The sequence below is a fragment of the Trichosurus vulpecula genome, chromosome 2 (genome assembly GCF_011100635.1).
Source record: "Trichosurus vulpecula isolate mTriVul1 chromosome 2, mTriVul1.pri, whole genome shotgun sequence".
NCBI lineage: Eukaryota > Metazoa > Chordata > Mammalia > Diprotodontia > Phalangeridae > Trichosurus > Trichosurus vulpecula.
In genome coordinates, this window is record NC_050574.1 from 225420974 (window position 1) to 225441477 (window position 20504).

General features: G+C 39.5%; 1 protein-coding gene across 1 annotated transcript in view; it reads left to right on the forward strand.

Moving 5' to 3' along the window:
- LOC118837775 (cytochrome b reductase 1) overlaps positions 1–20504 on the forward strand; it is a 37478-nt gene that overhangs the window by 7052 nt on the left and 9922 nt on the right. The window contains exon 2 of the mRNA XM_036744868.1: positions 12193–12401. Coding sequence (XP_036600763.1) covers positions 12193–12401 — 209 coding nt within the window. The remainder of the gene's footprint in view (positions 1–12192; positions 12402–20504) is intronic.

Here is a 20504-nt window from a genome sequence, read left to right on the forward strand (position 1 = left end):
GCACCTTTTTATGTTGTTTGTTATTTAGTCTTGTCTTGATTCGACCCCATTTGGGATTTTCTTTGCAAAGATACTGCAGTGCTTCGCCATTTCCTTCTCTTGAGCTCATTTTAAAGATGAGGAAACTGAGGCAAACAGAGTTAAGTGGCTTGCTCAGGGTCACATAACTAGTAGTGTCTGAGGTCACATTTGAACTCAGGTCCTCCAGACCAGCTGGAGCTGCCCTAGCACCCTTTTCTAGGTGAAGCCTTTGAGTCTCAGAAAGGTTGTGACTTGCCCATGATCACATACCTGGTACATTTCAGAGCCAGGACTTGAATCCCAGTCTCCTGACCCTAAGCCCAACATCCCTTCTGTATCAGGGGTTCTTAACCTGGGGTCCTTACATATTTTTTCTTTTTATTTTCAGTTCCAAATTTTCTCCCACCTTCTACTCCTTCCCACACTCCTTGAGAAGGCAAGAAATATGATACTCATTTTACATATGAAGTCATGCAAAATATTTCCACATTAGTCATGTTTTTTAAAAAAAAAGACAAGAAAAATAAAGAATAAAATGGACTTCAATCTGCACTCAGGGTCCACCAATTCTTCTGGAGGTGGATGACATTTTTCATCATGAGTCCTTTGGAGCTGTGTGAACTTATATTTTTGGGAAAAATTTTTATAACTATTTTACTATAATTGATTTCTTTTGTAATCCTGTGTATTTTATTTTATCCACTTAAAAACATTACCTTGAAGGGGCAGCTAGGTGGTGCAGTGAGTAGAGCACCGGCCCTGGAGTCAGGAGGACTGACTTACTAGCACACTTACTAGCTGTGTGACCTTGGGCAAGTCACTTAATCCCAATTGCCCTGCCTTCCCCCCTCCAAAAAAAAAAACAAACCCAAAACATCACCTTGAGAAGGGATCCAGAGGCTTCAAAGGCTTTGAGACTGCCAGATGGGTCCATGATCCCCAAATGGTTAAGAACCCCTGTCCTAGAGGAAGACTTTTTTATTCTCATCTAGTTGTTAATGGTCTTTCTCTCCTCAAGTTCTCTTTGTATATGCTTATCTATTTTTACTATTGTTCCTTTTCCCTCCCAGAATGCAGTTTATGAATTGACACAGTACATTGCTTATTGGTAATTTGTGTTTTCCTGTGTAGAATTTGTGGTTTATTTTGTCAGACAAGGGACTGAGCTTCACTTTTAAAAAGAGGGGACTGAAACAGGCCTTTGCTCTTTTGTATCTGAAACATTGCAATTGGTCAGTGAAGAGACATTGAGATTGATAGAGCAGGATTCTGCTATTCAGCTGAGGTGAGGAAGCCAGCTGCACCTCTGAGAGTTTTCTGTAAGAAAATCCAATAAGATTAGATCTAATGAAGTTTAGATTGTGGGAATCCCCTTGGGCCCCAAAAGAATTTGGGTCCTATTTGTTTGAGGGGGAATGATGAGGGCACAGTCTCTGGGAACCCCTTTGAACCTGGACTACAGTCTCTGGGAGCCCCCTTGAACTCTCCTTGAGTCTTCCAACTGGATCTGGCCTTCCCCTAAGGCCATGGGCCTTGCATTATCATTGGGCCCAAGTCTCCGCCTAGCCTAGCCCTCTATTGTCCAGCTGTTTCCCACCCTTAATCCTGATCAAAATATCCATACCCTAGCTCTGTTACCCTAGCCCTCTATTGTCTGTCATCAACATGTAGCCTTCAGCTATTTCCCACCCTGGAGTCTGACCTCATCTCAGTCCCATCAAGCTCCTCCTTAGACTCCTCCTCAAAGCCCTCCCTAAACCCCTTCTAGTCACCCCAGACCACCCCTCAATCCCTCCCACAATCTTTGTGTATATAATCTCCAACTTGCCTCCATGAAGGCATGCCTCCATGAATCTAACTCAGATTGATCTGGCCGGGCTTGTTACAAGCGTCACAAAGGGTGGGATTTCTTGGGGCAGACCAATATGGATAACCCTTAATAAACTTTGTCTTTTCCCTTGGCTGAGAAGGATTGAGTCGAATTCTTTCGGCAGGACCTGGAGTGTCGGTACTTTGGGGTGTTGAGCACCCCTAGAAACCTATGGTTCCCTTGCCTGTTCCTTCAGTTTTCTTGATAATCACTTGCCAGGGATGCCATAGAAGCAATTCTTACCTAAATACAGGTGGACTAGGGGGCCTCTGAGGGATCTTCGTGCTCTAATATTCAGGATGTGAATCATCTTGTTTGAGCCCTAAAACAACCCCAGATTCAAATCCCAGCTCAGACAATTATTTGCTGTAGGATGCCGGACAAGTTGATTAGTTGTTCTGTGCCTCGGTTTCATCCGTAAGGTGAGGAAACTGGCTAGGTGATCACTTAGGGCCTTCTTTACTCTAAAACTGTATTCTCATGAATCCTATGAAAAGCATTATAGTCATCCTTATGCTGATGTCATTTTTAAGATTTGGAAACTAATTGCAACTCAGACTTATCCAAAGTGACAGAGCTGGGATTCAAACCCCTGCTCTCCCATCCCAAATCTTGCAGTCTTTCCTTGACAACACTTGACTCTCTTGTTAATGGTCACATTGCTCCTAGGCAGGTTCTGAGCCCAATCCTTCTTACTCTGAGGCCAACCCACAATCTTCCAAACCAAATTGCCTCTCTACCCAGGGGCATTAATTTAAGGAAATGAGTTTTTTTTTTATTGGGGAAGTTTTCTATTTCTTGTTTCCTGCCTAATGCAAAAATGAATTCACCAGAGTCAAGCTGTTTTGGAAGTCCAAGCTTTGGGGAGTTTTATCTCCTTAGTTTGATAGTGATCTCTCCCTCTGGACATTCCTTACAGGGTCATGGTTGAGATGACTCATTTGCCTTTATTGTTTCTGGCTTTGTATCATACTAATTTTTCATCATTGTGTCACAATCATAAGACAAACAATATTGTCACCCCAATAGAAAAGCTCTTTAAGAGGAAAAAAGCCGTTTCCCTTTTGTCTTTGTGTCTCCAGTGCTTAGGAACACTTTCTTGACTGACTGATTTACAAGCTCAAAGATTTGTATACATGTCACCCTGCTTTGTTAGACCTTAAGCTTCTTGAGAGAAAGGCCAATGGTATTTTTTCATCTTTATTTCTATCTTCATTGCCTAGCAGACACAGCGCTTTACACATAGCTGGCATTTAATAAATATCTGAATTGACTTGAATCCAAAGTTTGCTGGTCTTTAATGAATGCTAAAAGACTCATTAACAACTTTGGTATTTATATTATGGGTGGGAGGGAGCAAGTTTCAAATCCAGTACTTTATCTTAGAGAGTAAGCAAGTTATCATGCTCCCAGGTTTTATATTTTCACTTGCAGCCTGGAGCTCAGAAGTTTTCCAGTAATTAAGTTCAAAGTCAGGTAAATTGGTTCTATGGAAAGCTGTTGATTGTCAGACAGATTGCTATGAAAAAGCATTACAATCTAGCATTTCTTAGCTGTTCAGTCTAGTATACTATAGCACCTGATTTCTGAAATTCAACTTTAAGTTAAAGGTTTTTCTTTCACTCTAAAGAAAACATACATTGGTTTTCACATTTCAATTTGTTTTCTGGGAGGAAAAAAGGGTGTAACTAGAAGGATTGACAGAAGACCCTTGTTTCAGTTGTAAACAGCTGCTATGAACCATTTCTCCTCTCTCCCACTTATTAGGATTTCTTTTTTTTCTCTATATATCAGGCACAACCTCCAGGTGGGCATCCAGCCAAGTAAAAGATATTCCTATTTAGCCTTTCAGTCAATTCTTATAACCTTTCCAGAACAGTTTCAAATTTTTTTTGTGGCATTTAAAGGTAATATTTTCCCATGACTCCCCATTTTTTGAGATTAGAAGGCTTACCTTAGTTTTCAAAAGAGAAATTATCATTATGTGAGCACTTTAGGTAAATGTTAAACAGTATATAATGCCTTACTTATCTAGAAGCAGGGCTGTAAGCTCACTGAGGCACTTGTGGTCATTGCCCCATTTAAGGAGGCTTAGGCACCAGCAGTAACTTTCATCCAACTTATTTATGAGGTGGCAAAGGCAAGATTAAGCAGCAGCACAGTGAAGGAGAAAGATCAGTAGACAAGCTGGGACTCAGGATTACTGGAGTCCAAATCCTGTGTCTGTCACCTACTAGCTGGGTGATTCTGGGCACATTACTTCTCTGTTTTAATTTCATCTGTAAAATGAAATAATGCTACTTAATATCACTTGTCTCACAGGGCTCTTTGTAAGGAAAGCAGGTTGCAAGTCTTTAAAGTACTAAAGAAATGTGATTTATTATGAAGTTGCACCCTGAGGATTTGCTATTGCTACCCTGGAATTTTTTAATAAGAATTTTGCATTCTCAAAGGGCCACCAAAGGCTGCTTGAGGCCTTCTCCAGGTCTATCAGTGGAAGGGAGATGAAGGAGGAAGACAGATTGTCCCCTGGCATTCCTGCAATCCCTGATTAATTGATGGTATAATAAGCAATTAAAACTGTTGTCAGTTGATCTGCTGCTGATCGACAGCTCAGTCAGGAGTGACATTAGAAAGAGAAAGTAGTATTCTATTCCCTTGCTGTTTCTGTGTGTTCCAGAATTATTTGAGGGATTCCATTAGTACAAATGTCTGTATCAAACCACAGCCTAGTGTCATTCACCTAGAATCCTACTAGGTGGTATATTGGAGAGGGTGCTAGTTTGGGAATCAAGAGGACCTAAGTTAAAATCGTGCCTAATATATACTTATAAGCTATGTGACCTGGGCAAATCTATTAATCTTTCTCGACCTTAGCCTCCTTATCTGTAAAATAGAGATAATTCAGAGTGGTTATCAGGATTAAATAAGATAATATATGTGAAATGCTTTGTAAACCTTATGGCATACAAATACTAGCCATCCTTTTTTTTTTAGTTGTATCTGACTCACTGCCCTTGTGGTTTTCTTGGCAAAGACGCTGGAGTGGTTTGCCATTTCCTTCTCCTGTGGATTAAGGCAAACAGAGGTTAAGCGATTTGCTCAGAGTCATACAGCTAGTAATGGCTGGTTGCTGGATTTGAACCCAGATCGTCCTGACTCCAGGCCCAGTGCTCTATCCACTGAGCCACCTAGCTGCCTCCTTAGCTATTTGCAATCCAACTTAGAACCCAGAAGGAAGCAAAGAAGGCCTCTCTTCAGCTCAAATAAATGTCATGAAATCCATACATGAAAGCTCATGTACTCAAGGGAAAGGTCTTCAGTTATAGCCTATCTACTTTTATTGTTATCATCATCATCACCATCACCACTTTAGATTGGGTCTCATTATCTCATTAATACTAGAAGTGCTTAATTGGCAGAGAAACTTTAACCTGTCCCATTTTTCTGATCTGGGCCAGTCAACCCTTCTTTATACGATCTGGTGGCTCCCCAGTGTGGAGGAAGAGATTCACTATGTTGGTGCTAGACTCAGTGCAGACACCTGATTGGCTTAGCCTACTGTAGCTCAGAACTCCAGAACTCAGGCAATCCATCAGTCTCAGCCTTTCCAGCAGAAGACATGCCACCACCCCAGTTTACTTTTATTTTTCATAGAACACTAGTAATCTTAGTTATATAGATTTCTAGGACAGGAAATTAGAAGGCTGGGCTCCCACAAGCAGACATGTTGAAAGCAGGAAGAAGTAAGAGCTGACTACGGAGGAGACTGAAAAACTATAAAAAGCCAACACAGGAACAAAAAAACTATTAGCATTTGGGGGTCAATTAGTGTAGGGAAAACAGCACCACCTACCTGAAGGGCCTCTGAGAGCACCACTGTATTATAGCTGGGCACAGTAATTGATGTTCATAATTATGATCTTGAATTATCAAGAAAAGCTTAGATATGTTAATGTCTCAAATCACTATGCTTAAGGATGCAGGTTAGTGTCCAAACTATTTTTTACAAAGATTTCTCTTAAAATGATCAAAATTTTTAAAATTATTGGTACTTAAAGGAGGTGATCTTCAACTGTCTGGAAAATTAACTTAGGTCAAGTAGCTTGTTCTCTAATGGTGCTGGATAAATGTGTTATTATTATACCTTATAAAGGACTGTGAGAGTTTGTAATATGCTGTCTAGCTACTCAGGCGTATGATTTTAAGAATGGAAAATGTTCCTTTTGCAGAGTTCTCTTTGTGAAATTTCTCAAGTTTGAACATGCAGCACACCCAAGATGGGGAAAGAACTTTATGAATAGGGCCTTACTGTAATTTGTCATTCATAATCAATTTTTCAACCAGACTTTCTACATGTTTGCTTTCTGGGTTTATCAATTGGAACAGGCACACCTTTGCCTATCTGGTTCTGACCCAGAGAAAAAAAAGACCTGCAGAAATAGCATACCTTAGCTTTCAGGGGCCCTTGGATCAAATGTCAGGGTTTGCCTTGTTGGCTGGTCCAAGTAACAGTTCTTTAGAAACTGAAAACATGTAAGATAAAGAGGAATGTTCCCATAAGAGATTATGAATCCTTTTTCTAAGTTTTTAACCTCTATTCATAGAGAGGCCACATATATACGCACCCAGCCTAGAGTCAAGAGACCTGTGTTCCATTCCCACCTTGAGCACTTAACTAGTTGGGTGATATTGGCTTAGTGACTCACGCCCTCAGAGACTCAGTTTCCTTGTCTGTAAAACTAGAGCAAAAATAATATTTGTACAACGTTCTCCACAGGACTGTTGCAAGAAAATATTGTAAACATGAAAGTGCTCAGAAAATGAGTTTCTTCATTAAAATTTAGTATTGCACTCATCCCTATAAAAAAAAAATCTTTGCTTTGCATTGACACATCCTTTTAACAATGTGGCTGAGGAAGTTTGGGATTCACCAGAAAGAACAAATAATGGTTTTATGAAAAAAACTGATGTAGATGATTCTTGATTTTTATCTTTATAATGTTTATCAAACCTCCCAAGTTACATTTGTACCAAAACAGAGAAAATGTGTCTATCATTAGCTAACAGAAAGACAATCACCTTGTACAGACCATGGTGTAAAATCAATGTCCAGGTTAGTGTCATCAAGGGAACAGCAGAACAATACCTTCTGCTATCTCAGACACTATAACCTGTCTTAACTGCTTATATTTGAGATTTGAGCTACAGGGCAAGTTGTTTGGGTGCAGAATGTGATATTGAACAGCTATATTCTAGGACAGATAGAAGGAAGAAGAGAGTAGATGCCATGAATATTTTCCCCAGTGACATAAGGAAAAACTGTTAATGCTTAACAATTCTATGTTAATTTTTCATTAAAGGAAGTCACATTTGTGAGCTCTGAACCAGCCATTCCTTTTATTCAGGATTGCCAGAAATTTGCTGTACTTGAAACAGAACAAAGAGCTGGTGGTACTTGAGTGTGAATAATAGGCCAAAATGTTGCTCTGTGTGTGTGTGTGTGTGTGTGTGTGTGTGTGTGTGTGTGTGTAGAGCAAGTTAATTTCACTTTCCTGGTCCTCAGTTTCTTAATATCTTACTCTTAATCAATTCCTTAATTGAATTAAATGACTTCTGAGTCTCTTTGCAGCTAAAAATCTATGATCTATTAGAATTTAAACTCCTGGAGGGTGGGGATTATTTCATTTTTGTCTTTGTAGCCCCAGTGCACAGTACCTGGTTTATAGTAGGTACTTAATTAGATATTTGTTGATTGATTGATCCTGTGATTCTACTTCATTTAAACTAAGAGAAGAATCTAGGCATGAAACCTGAGTCGTATGGCCATACTAAAAATTGAAATGAAAAGATTAATGAACTAGAGAGCTAGAACACACTTAAGTCAAATCATGGCCAGCAAAAAAAGAGGTGACCATGTGAAGTAAAAGGAGAGGGAGTCTTGGGTAGAGAGGACTAAGAAGTACTTGGAAAAGAAGGTTACAGGGATTTTGCTTTAACAGAATGAACCATTTATGGAAGATTTTTACTGATTCCATGAAGTTGAAGGTGATCTCCGACACTAAGAAGTTATGTTTTTCTAAGCTTTAACTTCAGTCCCTTTTGAAATGTTAGAGAATGGTCTGCCCCCAAATATCTCCCATTTTCCTGCTAAGGTGTCTGACATTCCCACAATTGTAATTATGTATTCCTTTAGGTTAAATTATAGTTATTCCTTAAGTTCAAAGTCCCCTTTAAAATGGAAGATTTTCCTGGAAGGCACAAAACATTAACTCTTTATTGCTGGTTGATACATTATCAGGGGTCAATTAACCAGAATTTCTAGCTGAATCTTTGAAAATCAGCCTACAGGGAATAGGTCAGAAAGAGAGGCAGGAACTAATCAGGTACTGAATTGGGGGTGGAGGTAGGGGTGGTGAGAAGGTTGATGGTCCAGCAAAGGACAACTAGAGAAGGGGGGAGGGGGCGGTCCAGAAGGAGAAAAAGTGCCAAACCAGGAGAGATGCAGAGGAGCCAATACTGAGGCTAAGGATAGGATAATGTTTTGACTATGAGTCTGAAACACAGATTCTAAAGGACTTCTGTGACTAAGTTCCTATTTCCCTTAGGGCTGCCTTGTTGGAAGAGACCTCCATTTTCCGTAGTTCACCTGTGCTCCTAGAGAATACCAGTATTGTGTTGAATGGGCAGAAGAGTGAAATACAATACATGCAATTGCTAGAGAAATCACTGTTTGGGAATGGGCTCCAATTGATATTTTATCAATTTGATGACTGAACTTTGGTTTGAGTGGAGAAAATGCTATGCACCTCCTAGGGATCTGTTTCTTCATAAAGCAAAGATACATAAAAGGAGACCTAATCATTTTAATAATCCATCATTAAGATAATTCATTAAATTTGTAAGGATATGTTTAGCATGGAGAGGAAAATGCTACGCATTGAAATAAAGACTTATATAAGGTTTTCCCACGTTCTCTCAGGAAAAACAATCAATGTTTATAGATGCCAGTTGTATGCAGAATACTATACCATGCAGGCTTTTGTAGTAGCTCATGTGAGAGTTAACAAGGACTTAAATTATGATGGCATCAGTAGAAATGGAAATATATGGAGATGTATCAAACAGGAATCTGTAACTGATGGGGTGCAAAGAGAGAGAGTGAAAGAGTCAAAAAGAACTAAAGTTTCTAGCATGAATGACTATTGGTGTCATTAGCAGAACTAAAAAAGTCAGCTAGAGATTGGAGAGAGAAGAATTGAGAGAGAGACAGACAGACAGACAGACAGATGGAGACACAGAAAGAGACAGAGACAGAGAGAAATAAAGGGGGCTGAGGACCAAACCTTAGTGAATACTTATATTAAGGGAGTGGGTGAAAGAAGAGGAGTCATCTAAAGGAATACAGAAAGAGCAGACAGAAATGTTTGATGAGAACTAGGACAATGTAGTAGTGTAACAGAAGCCAAGGGAGAAGAGCATATTAGGAAGAGTAGAGGTGGTGGGGAGTACATTCAACAGTGTCAAACATAGCAGGGAGGCCAATAAAAGATAAGAGCTGAGAAAAAGCCATTGACTTTTGCAATTAGGGGGTCACTGCTAACCTTCATCTTGAAGAAAGCAGTTTCAGTTGAAATGATGAACTGTAAGTAGTGAAATAGCTCACCTGAAAGAAAGCCATGATCAGGATAACTTGAACCAATTTATCAAATGATAGGAAACTTGCAAGTCTTGGTAGTAGGGTAGCCTTCCCTGCTCAGGCATTGTTCGGGTTACCTCTAAGAAGGTTATCTTGGTAATTGTTTCAGAAACATGTGGCGCCTCTTCTTTTTTCTTCTCTATGGCATTTGCTCTTCTACCCCCATCTCCAAAAAAGTCTAGCAAATTTTGGTCACTTAAAATTTCCATAGATATTATTCCAAATTCCCAAATTTCTGAGATTTGAGAAAAATCTTGTATGAAGCTCTATGGGCTGTGGGTGGCCTGGAATGGAAAAGAGTAGAAGAAAGGTGTCAGGCTCTACAAAACTCCACATAGATGTACTCTACATAGCATGGAATACTCATTGGAGACAGCCATTCTGGAGAATTAAATAATTTAATTTATTAAACATTTATCAGAGCAGGAGCAGACTGTGGAATCATGGATTAGATAACCTCTACAGTCCCTTACAACTCTATGATTCCAAGCTACCACATTATTCATTTGTCCCCTTCTAATTGGAGAAAATGAACATCCTATTTTGCAGTAGCTATCTTGGAATGAAACGTTATGAAACCAGCATTTTCTGTTTAAACAATTTTTTTTAATAGAGAAAAAGGAGAAGATTGTTATTGTCTTTTTAAATTTGGGGTTTGAGGTTTTTTGTTTTGTTTTGTTTTTAGCCCAGACCTATGATTTCATCATAGTGGGAAAATTCTTGATGTGGAAACTCCTGATCAGCAACTATGACTTAGAGTTTTAAAGAGTGACACAGAAATCTTAAGTGACTTGCCCACAATTATGCATCCAGTATCTGGTGGGATGAATCCAGTTCTACATGTTTAGTTCCTCCAAATAAAACCCTTGATGGTGTTAGCTTAAATTCTGACTTTAAAGAAAAATGTCAGAAAAGATCTTACCCACCCTCACCTCCTTTTTAAATTTTTTTTGTCTGGGTCTGTGATTTCATTCATTGGTTAGGTAATATTGGTGGAGAAACTCCCTTTTTCAGCTGCAAAACAGAGAGTTCTAGCCACAATAGAACTGAAGGGCTATTTGGAGATGGGTTAGAGCAGCAGGTAGTGCTCAAAGCCTTAGAAGTCCCAGAGACCTTTCAGGAAAATTAATGTATTGATGAATTCACAGGGTTTTTACTAACAAAGTATTTCCTAAGCCAGTAGTTCTCAAAGGTTATATGTGGACTTTTGAGAATTCCTGAGACCCTTTCAGGAGGTCAGCAAAGTAAAAGCTACTTCCGTAATAGTACTAAGACATTATTTGCCTATTAAAATGTGGCTCCCTTTTCCAAAAACATATCTGAAGATACAATCTGTAGATTTTCTTCATATACTTAAATAAAAACAACATATTGCAACATATTGCGGAGTCCAATAAAACAATCCAGCTGTCTTCTATTAATTCACACATTAAAGAAATTTGCAAAAATATGAAAAACGATGCCACTCTTATCACTTTATTTTTTTTTGTTTTGGAAAATACAGTTATTCATGAAATGTGTTATTTATGTTAATATAATGGATTTATTATTCTTTTAAATGAATAAACACATATTTTAAAGAATGATCAGTTTTAATTCCTACTATATAAATATCACTAGATATAACCCACATAAGCAAAAACTCTTTGGGGTTCTCAATTTTTAAAAGCATAAAGTGATCCTAAGACCAAAAAGTTTGAGAAGTGATGAAAGTGTGAGCAATTTTTATTTAAATGTATATACCCTCTTCCCCCTTCTCTAGGGACCCATGTGCTTTGTGTAAATATGTAAATCCTCTAATTTGACCATACATCAATTAATCAAGCAGGAAAGCATTTTTAAAGTGCCCATGACATGCCAGACATTGTGGTATTTACACAGTTGCTGAGGGTTAAGAAGAAAGGGAAAATGATAAAGAAATTCAGCAGCTGTTGGCATCTCCCTGTGTGTGTGTAAAAAGGGGAGTAAGTAAACAAAGTGAGCTTTCATTTTTGATAGAATAGTTACCTATAATGTATGCATTACTTTAGGACCCAAATACTCACATTTTCTACATATATAAAATTGGCAAGTTTTTGCTTGTGTTATTTGAAATAAAATAAAAAACATTTTTGCATAAATTCATATAAATTTCCCTCATAGAGAATTATTACCATTTCTTCCATTCATTGCCAATAGGCTAGGGATCTTTTAAGTGTGGGCAGCTGGGGACAGGGACCAGATGTGTGATTTCCAGTAACTCCTAGATGTGGAAGCTCCTTTTATCAGTCCAAGATAGCATCTTCTCTGCAAACTTTGTAGTCTTAGACAGCTGCCTAGAACATCGAGGGATTAAGTGGTTTGTTCAGGGTTTGTACCTAAAATAAATCAAAGACAGGACTTCAGCTCTGGTCCTCCTGGTTTGGAGATGCACTCTTTATCTACTAAAACCATGCTGCCTCAAAATTCTCTTCTGAAAAACCCAACTTTTTAGAGATAATTTTGGAATAGCACCTGTTGAACTTTGTGTGACTACTTAAGATTACTGTAGATAAATCATTAACTTTCTATTAATTATTTTGAAACTATTGTTACCCTCTCCTTTTTTTTTCTCTTTCCTCAGCAATTATTGTCTACAGATTGCCCTGGACTTGGAAATGCAGCAAGCTCCTGATGAAATCCATCCATGCTGGATTAAACGCCGTTGCTCTGATCCTTGCAATTATTGGTTTGGTAGCTGTTTTTGACTTCCACAATGCCAAGAGCATTCCTAACATGTACAGTCTGCACAGCTGGATTGGACTGGTTGCCGTCATATTTTATGCTGCACAGGTCAGAATCTTAAAAATGTTGATAAACAAGATCTAAAAAGGCCAAATGAACAATTCAGATAATATAAGATCTGTTATTATACTTTTCAGGATTTCTTGCCAGTCATCATTCTTTTCTACTTGTTTTTATTTGTTTTCATTATGCATTTCCCACTAAACAGCCTAGGAAGATGTAGGACTTAGTGACTATGAAGTAAAATATGAGATTTAGAATTTGCCTGTGTGTGCGTGCGTGTGCGTGTGTGTGTGTGCGTGCACGCACTTATAGCACATGCAGCCTCCTCATTAAATCTAGTTTTGGTTAAATGATAAGACTCAAATAGAGCAGAGGTTGTTCCCTCTAGTGATGTGGTTCACAATCTATCCCAATCATGCTTGCTTCTCTTTGGTCACTTTTCCCCATATATTCCCATAAGATTGTCATTGAGATCCATGAAAGTTCTAGCAGACTTTCTATCTTTCTCCTGATATCACGAACACTAAATGGTACTAGACTAACATTCTTGGGGATTTTAGTATATGTCTTTTTATCCCAATTTGAGACCCAAGATCATGCTTTTTTTCTCATTTTTTTCTCATTCTCATTAAGCACCTACTATGTATACACCATGCTAGGTGGTCGGAATACAGAGACATAAACCCCAAACTGTCTCTGACCTGAAGAAGCAAGGAGAAATAATGAAAACAGCAATCATTCCTAAACTTTCTTGGTTCACACAGCCCTTAGTGACTCAGAAATTTTTTTTAAGACACCCTTAGGCCGAAAAAGAATACCTCACAGTTTCGTTTATTAAGTAATGAGTTTGCTGCATCCCAGCACACTGTGGCACAGTCTGGAAACCATAGGTGTACACTCATAAGTAAATGCAAAATATATACAAATTGATATAGTTGAGGAAGGCCAGGGAAAGCCTCATAAAAGGTGACATTTTGAAGTGGGCCTTGAAGTATTCAGAGATTCCAAGAGGTGGAAGGGGAGGGAAAACATTTGGGCATGAAGAACAGTCTATCCAAAGGCAGAAAGATGAGATGAAATGTCCTCTACGGGGGACAGCACGGATGGCCATTTTGAATGTCGGGTGAGTAAAAGGGAACAATGGTAGGGTAAGCTCCATCCAGACTCTGGAGGGAGTTCAGTGCTGAGCAGACGAGTTTGTACTTCAACCTAGGGGTAATAGGGTGCCACTAATTCTTCTTAGTGTGGAGAGAATGGCATGGGCATTCCTGATCTTTGCTTTGAAAGCTTTGTGGAGGATGGATTAGAAAGGAGGGAAACTTGCGGTAAAGAAATTATTGACAAAATCCAAGTGAGAGGTGATAAAGGCTTGAACTAAAGTGATGTCCAGGAGAGTGGACAAATAGAAGCATCTTAGGATGGTGGTGTTGTGAGAAACATACTTAGTCTAGGAATAAACAATACTTGTTGGAAAGCCAGGAAGATTTTCATTATATTTTACATTTATTCTTTCTGAACAAATGGGTAGCCCCCTGAATGAAGTTCAGGGACTCAGCCAATTATTCTACATTCCTAGGGCATGGGTACCTCCTGTATGGAGAGTACAGTTTGTTCAGACAAATGCCATGTATTTCATACCACAGTTGTAAGTGATATTCTTCATACCTTTCCCAGAACCATGAATTTGTGAATAATAGGTATTTATTAAATGTTGTTTGTCCTTTGTTCTAGAAGAGGACCATGGCATCAGGAAGGTGATGCCATGACTTGCAAGTGAATTGGATTCAAGTAAGGGAGGGCTATGCAAAGTCACCAGCCTCATTCTCTCCTCCAGAGCCATCTGGGTCCAGTGGCCAGATCAGGTGATCAGGATCACCAGAGATGGCCCCAGGGTAGTGGGAGTTACAGTCTTTTCCAGGTCTCAGTTTGATTGAGTCAAGGTCCATTCAGTGATTAAGGCTAGGTAAGAAATGCCGCAGAGAATGTCCTCTTTTGCCTAGTTTAAAAAAAATCAGTCTGGGGCTGAGACCTATTGTTGGCCAGTCAATGAGAGCCTGAGTGATTTGGGTTTAAGGTGTGGTCTTTAGGGAAGAAATTTATCTGGTAAACCCCAAGATATCTTTCAATCAAAATTTACATTCCTTTGGGCAGAGCACCTGCTGGTAAAGCGAGAGAGTGAATGAATGAAATCCCTTGTTTTTATAATATAGGAGTGACTCATTAGTGCAGTGTGAAGTTCCCACCCTGTCAGATCATTGCCAAATCCTGAGTTTCATATTTGTGGCGAAAATGATGAATATGTCACAATAGCTAGTGTTTATATAGTACTTGGAGGTTTGCAAAGAGTTTTATATGTGCTATGTCATTTGATCCTCACAACAACCCTGAGAACTAGGTCCTATTATTATAATACCCATTTCACAGATGAGGCTGAGAAAAGTCAAATGACTTGCCTAGATCTACACAGCTACCAAGTGTCTGAGGCAGGATTTGAATTCAGGTCCTTCTAACTCCAAGTCCAGGTTTCTAGCCACTGGACCATGTAGCTTCCTAGATGACATAGTCCTTTGGCAGAATTTGGAAGACTCAATAGCAAAATACAGAACTCTATCTTCCTTTTGCTTTACCTCCTGACTATATTTCCTTCATTTTTTAAAACACCTACTGGGCTCAGAGAACTCTGCTTAGAATTATAGTAAAACCTCAGTTAATTGGAATGAGAATTCTAGTTAACAAAAGATTAAAGAGAATACCTGCTTGTTTCATCCCTTGTCATTGAAAAAAAAATTCATAAAGTATATCAGTCTATTTTGTTATCTTAGTAATTCTAGGATACTGAATATAATGAAACCTTTATTATTTAAGCAAAGGCCTTGCTTTGTTCAAAGGGGCATAATTCTGAATGTCAGTTTTCTTCATACAGCATTAAGCTATAGGAAGTATACGAGCCTGGAGGATACCAACACATCATCCATCATCACCGTCACTCACATTTCTACTTTGTTGTTTACGAACACTCACATTTCTTGCTTACAAAGCACGATAAAAATGTGAGCTATTATTATCTGCCAACACCCCTGTGAAGAAAGTAATAAAATATTATTATTCACTTTTTACAGATGAAGAAACTGAAATACAGAGGGGTTAAGTGATTTGCTGAAGGTCACAGAGCTAATAAGCATCAGAGCTAGCACTTAAACCTATGCCATTGGATTCCAAATCTGATGTTCTTTCTAATGCTGTGTGTGCCCTACCATAAAAACCCAAATAGAAAAAATGACATCCCTCCTAGTCACTATGCTTTTTTGTCAATTGTCTCTTTCTTTTAAAGAACTATAATTTAGAAATTAAAATTCCAGTTATTTGGGGGTTCAGATTAGCTGTTTTTGCTATATGATGAAAATCATTTCTTCCTCAAGGACTTTCCAGTCTAGGGCAGAGGGAAGGAAGAATATCTGGCATTAGGGAAAAGCATCCAAGTACAACCAAAAAATGAAAACCTCAGAAGATGAGTCAGGGCGAAACAATACAGGACTGTGGAGGCCTAGTTCAGCATTCTATGGCCTTTTCTTCTCCTACCTCTTTCTTCACAGTTTTTTTTTTTTTATCACCCAGCATTCTTAGCATTGGGTCTCACTTTCAGAAGGAAGACTGTTTCCTCTTGTCCAGCTGGGTGGGAGCAAGAGGGGGTGGGGCTTCTATTCTGGTACCATAGGATAGGTGGACATCCAGGTGCCCCTTTGGACCAAGTTTATTAGTTTGGTGACTGGGTACAGGATCTGGAAACCCCCTTGAACTCTGCTTGAATTTTCCCACTTGATCTGGCATTTGCCTGAGGCTATAATCCCCTCAACTGGCCTTTCATCACTGCTTTGTTATTCTTAACCTAGCCCTTCCTTGTCTGTTACCTTCGGATTGCCTCCTGTTACTTCCCACTCTAGATCTTATCTAAATCTCATTCTCTTGGTTCTGGGCCTCCCACCTCCAGTCACCCCAACCTATTGGCCACTCCCATCAAGATCCTCCCTAGACCCCTCCTCTAATCACCCCAGACTACTTGGTTAATCCTAGATCTCTTCCCCCAGTTTTTCTGTTATAAGATCCATCTCCATTGAGGTGCTCAGATTCAATCTGGCCTGCTTATATATTTGTGTGACAAATGCTCAGATTCCTTAAGAGTCTAGCCAATGCTGAGATTCCTTAAGAGTTTGGCAACATGGCAGATTTTTAATAAACCTTGTTTTTCTTTGGCTGAAAGAAGGCTTGGGTCGAATTCATTTGGGCAGGACTCATGTGTTGCTATTAGAGGGTCCCAACACCCCTAAACCTCAACATTGGGATCTTCAGTGGATGAACAAATACTAAAAAGCATTAGGGCAGACAGAAGGGAACCACAATTTTGGGTGATGATTTCATCTTCGTGGTTATCTGCAGTGACTCTTCTTGGATGATGGAGTGGAAAGAGCACTAGGTTCAGAGTCGTTGAATAAGTGTACTGAATGTAGAACAGTGTGCTAGGTGCTGGAAGAGAGGCAAAGTTTAGATAGAGACACAATTTGCTGCCCTCATGGAACTTGGAATCCAAGAGGTTAAAAGGCTACCAAAATGGATAACTATAATGAACATCAAGGCATGGCAACTGAATAAGAGAGTTTCAAGACAAGGTCCTATGTGAGATCCAAAGAGAAAGGTGGCTACAGTTACAGGTATCAGGAGGTATAACAGTAAGGCAATAAACAACATTAACGATAATCATGAATATGCCTATGTCGTTCTGTATCGCAAAGTATGAGAGACTCTCCCTAAGGAAGGTAAAAGAAGTATAACCTTTATTCAGACACCAGAAAACCATAACCAAATATTCAGCTCCCACAGCCAGTCAGTCCACTTTATCATAACAGCAAGGAACTTAAAACGCCATATCACAGCCTGGAGCTTGGCCATCCCAAAACCTCTCCGACCCCCTGCTGGGGTCTTCCCCAAAGCAAACTCACAGTACAGCTAAATCAGCCTGTTCAGCTCTAACAATCATGAGGGTGGTCATTAGAAGCCATCAGCAACCATAACATCTCTCTCTCTCACAGCATTTCCTGTGACATAACTTCCTTTTCCTGTCAGGAAGCTTCTCCCACCACATATGTCTTAGGCTTCCTGTGACATAAGCAGATTACATGGCCTATTAATGGGTGGGAAAGATCTTCCAATCTAATTGCTACTACAGGAGGAGAATGCATTTCATTTGGGCTTTAAAGGACAAGTTTGTATTCTATGGAGAGAGAGAGAGAGAGAGAGAGAGGGAGGGAGGGAGGGAGAGACTAGAGAACATTTTAGTCAGAGGGAATAGAGTGATCAAAGCTGCAAAGGCAGGAGAGTGCATTGTATGTGTGGAACACAGAGAGTAGTCCCTTGTAGAATAATATGATTTAAAGCTGAGAAAGTGCCAGACTGTGATGCCAGATTGTGGGGGATGGGATGGGATGGGGTGGGGGGGGCGGGGTTAGGTTAAAAAGTCTGAATTTTACTCTGCAGGCAGTGGAGATTTTGGAGCAAGAAAAAGGCATGACATCTATTTATTTAAAAAAAAAATTCCCAAAGAAGCATGAAGGACAAATGGGAGAGAGTAGAGTTGAGAACACCCATTAGGAGACTCTTAGTGAGGGCTTTGACCAGGGTGTTGGCAGTGGGAATAGAGAAAAGGGAACAGATATAAGGGGTGTTGGGAGTGAAGAAGAGGGGAGTCAAATGCAACCCCACAATTTCAAACTTAGGAGACCATGTGTCACAGATGAAAACAGTGGAGTCAAAAACAGGGACATATTTGGGGGAAAACTAATGAGCTTGATTTAGGACATGAGAACTTTGAGGTGTTGATGGGATAGCCAGATTTAGAGGTCATATAGGTAGTTAGAGATGCAGATGCAGACTTCAAAAAAGTGGTCAGGCAAGGATATATAGATTTGTAAGTCATCTGCTTAGAAGTGGCATTTGAAGCTGCGCAAGTGAATCACAAAGGTAAAAGGTATCCAAGGAGAAGAGAAGAGGGACAAGAGATTACCTTTGAGGGGCGGCTGGGTGGCTCAAAGGACAGAGCACTGGTCCTGGAGTCAGGAGGACCTGAGTTCAAATATGGCCTCAGACACTTACTAGCTGTGTGACTTTGGGCAAGTCATTTAACCCCAATTGACTCCAATAGATAATACCCCTTGAGGAATATCCACTTTGAAAGGTAAGGAGGAGTATAAGGAGTGGTGAGAGAAATAAGAAGTGAATCAGGACCATGCCATATCTTTGAAGCCATTAGAATTTAAGCTCTTTGCAAAAAGGGATTGTTCATTTACTGTATTTATAATCCCAGCATCTAGTATAGTGCCAGGTACATAGCAGAAATTTAATAAATGCTTGGCAATTAATTGGTTGAAGCTCAGAGAAGAGAAAGTATCCAATAGTAGAAAGTTATCAATCCAAAACCTATAGGGAGGTCAAGGAAGATGAAGGCTGGAATGAGGTTCTTGAATTGGCAATTAAGAGGATCGGTAAGGTCTGAGAGGATAGGATCAGTAGAATGATGAAGCCTGATTGGAAGGGGCTGAAGAGCGAGCTGGTCAGGAAACATCTTTTTCAAGAAGTTGAATAATGAAGGGGAGAGAACAGTAGGAAAGTGTAGCAATGAAAGGGAAGGAAGGAAGGCATTTCCCCCACTCCCAGGACTAATGAGAGATGAATGTATTTGTAGGCAGAGGGGAAAGTTTCAGTGGAGAAGAGACAATTAAAGATACATGAAAAAAAAGAAGGTGGTCCTGGAAGAGGTGGGAAGGAATGGGATCAAATACATGAGTGACCTTAGCAAGGTCATTTCTCCTCTCTTGGCTTTCATTCCTCATCTGTAAAATAAGGTGGGTGGATTAGTCATCTCTAAGTTCCAAGTATAAATCCTTTCATCCTCTGTCACCACATGAAGATGGCAGACAATCCTTTGCTACGTTGTGTCATATTTCTATGTCTGCTTCTAAATCCTTTCCTTAAGACTTCCAGAAAGAATGCCATTAGTGGAAAGCCATACCTGCAACTGAAACTCCTCAGGACAGCTCTCACATGACTGTGCTTTGGCAACTCTGAGTAGAATAGCTAAGATGAACAAAACATCCTCTGACTCATACCTTTACTGAGTCCACATGGGAAGCCTTCCTTAACAGGTGTGCCCTTCTGTTTATCTTTGCTAAGAATGAATTCCTATCAACCTAATATTTATATTTTAGAAATGTCCGGGAGTCTTCCCTCTCTGTGCTCTGACTCCCCTTTCGTCTCTGAGTCTGTGTATAAATATGCCGGGAGTACACACACACTCACACATTTCATGACTACTATTTATTCAGTCTGAAACCAGGTATACAAAGCACTTGCCGGGAAAGGTGGTTGGTTTCCAGCTACATTCTTTTATTCCTTGAAATCTATTTTTAGAAATATTGAACTGCCAGAGGTGATATAAGGTTATGATCCAACTCTTTTGGAAGAAGGAAGAAATCAACTGAAAGAATTCTTCTTTTCCTAAAGGGAAAAAGAAAAAACTATTTTTAACCTTGTGTCACCAACACCACAGCCCCCAAACCCTTTCAGTGCACAGGAACACTTTTGACAAAGTAGTTAAGTTCCATAACTTTGGAATGAACTTGACTTTATAAATGTGCCCAGCTCTATAGTTGTTTTTGTTTTGGGTAACATTAGCATATCAGGCATCAGAAACTTTTTGTATTCACATACAACAGTTGATTTTTCTTCTTCGGTGTCAAACTAAGAGCAGAAATGAGACTTCACTTGTTGAGAATGGATCAGTTCACTTCTAAGTGGTTGTGCCTGGGGTTCCCACTTTTCCATGGAGTAGAGGAAGTGCTTCTCGTTAAAAACTAGATGCTTCAATAGGACTGCTGCTAATTTCCAAATAACAGTTTAAATGACATCTCCTAGCCAAAACTGGCTTTGTATTTCAGTTTCAAAAGAATAATTGTGTGTGTAATACATTTATCTAAGTACCTGAGGTTAGTCTACATTCCCCTGCCCATCATCATACTCAAGGGACAAATCTCACAAAGGGTATAGAGAGAATGAAAGAGTTTTTAAGATCATGTAATCTTTTCCCAGCACTTTTAGCAC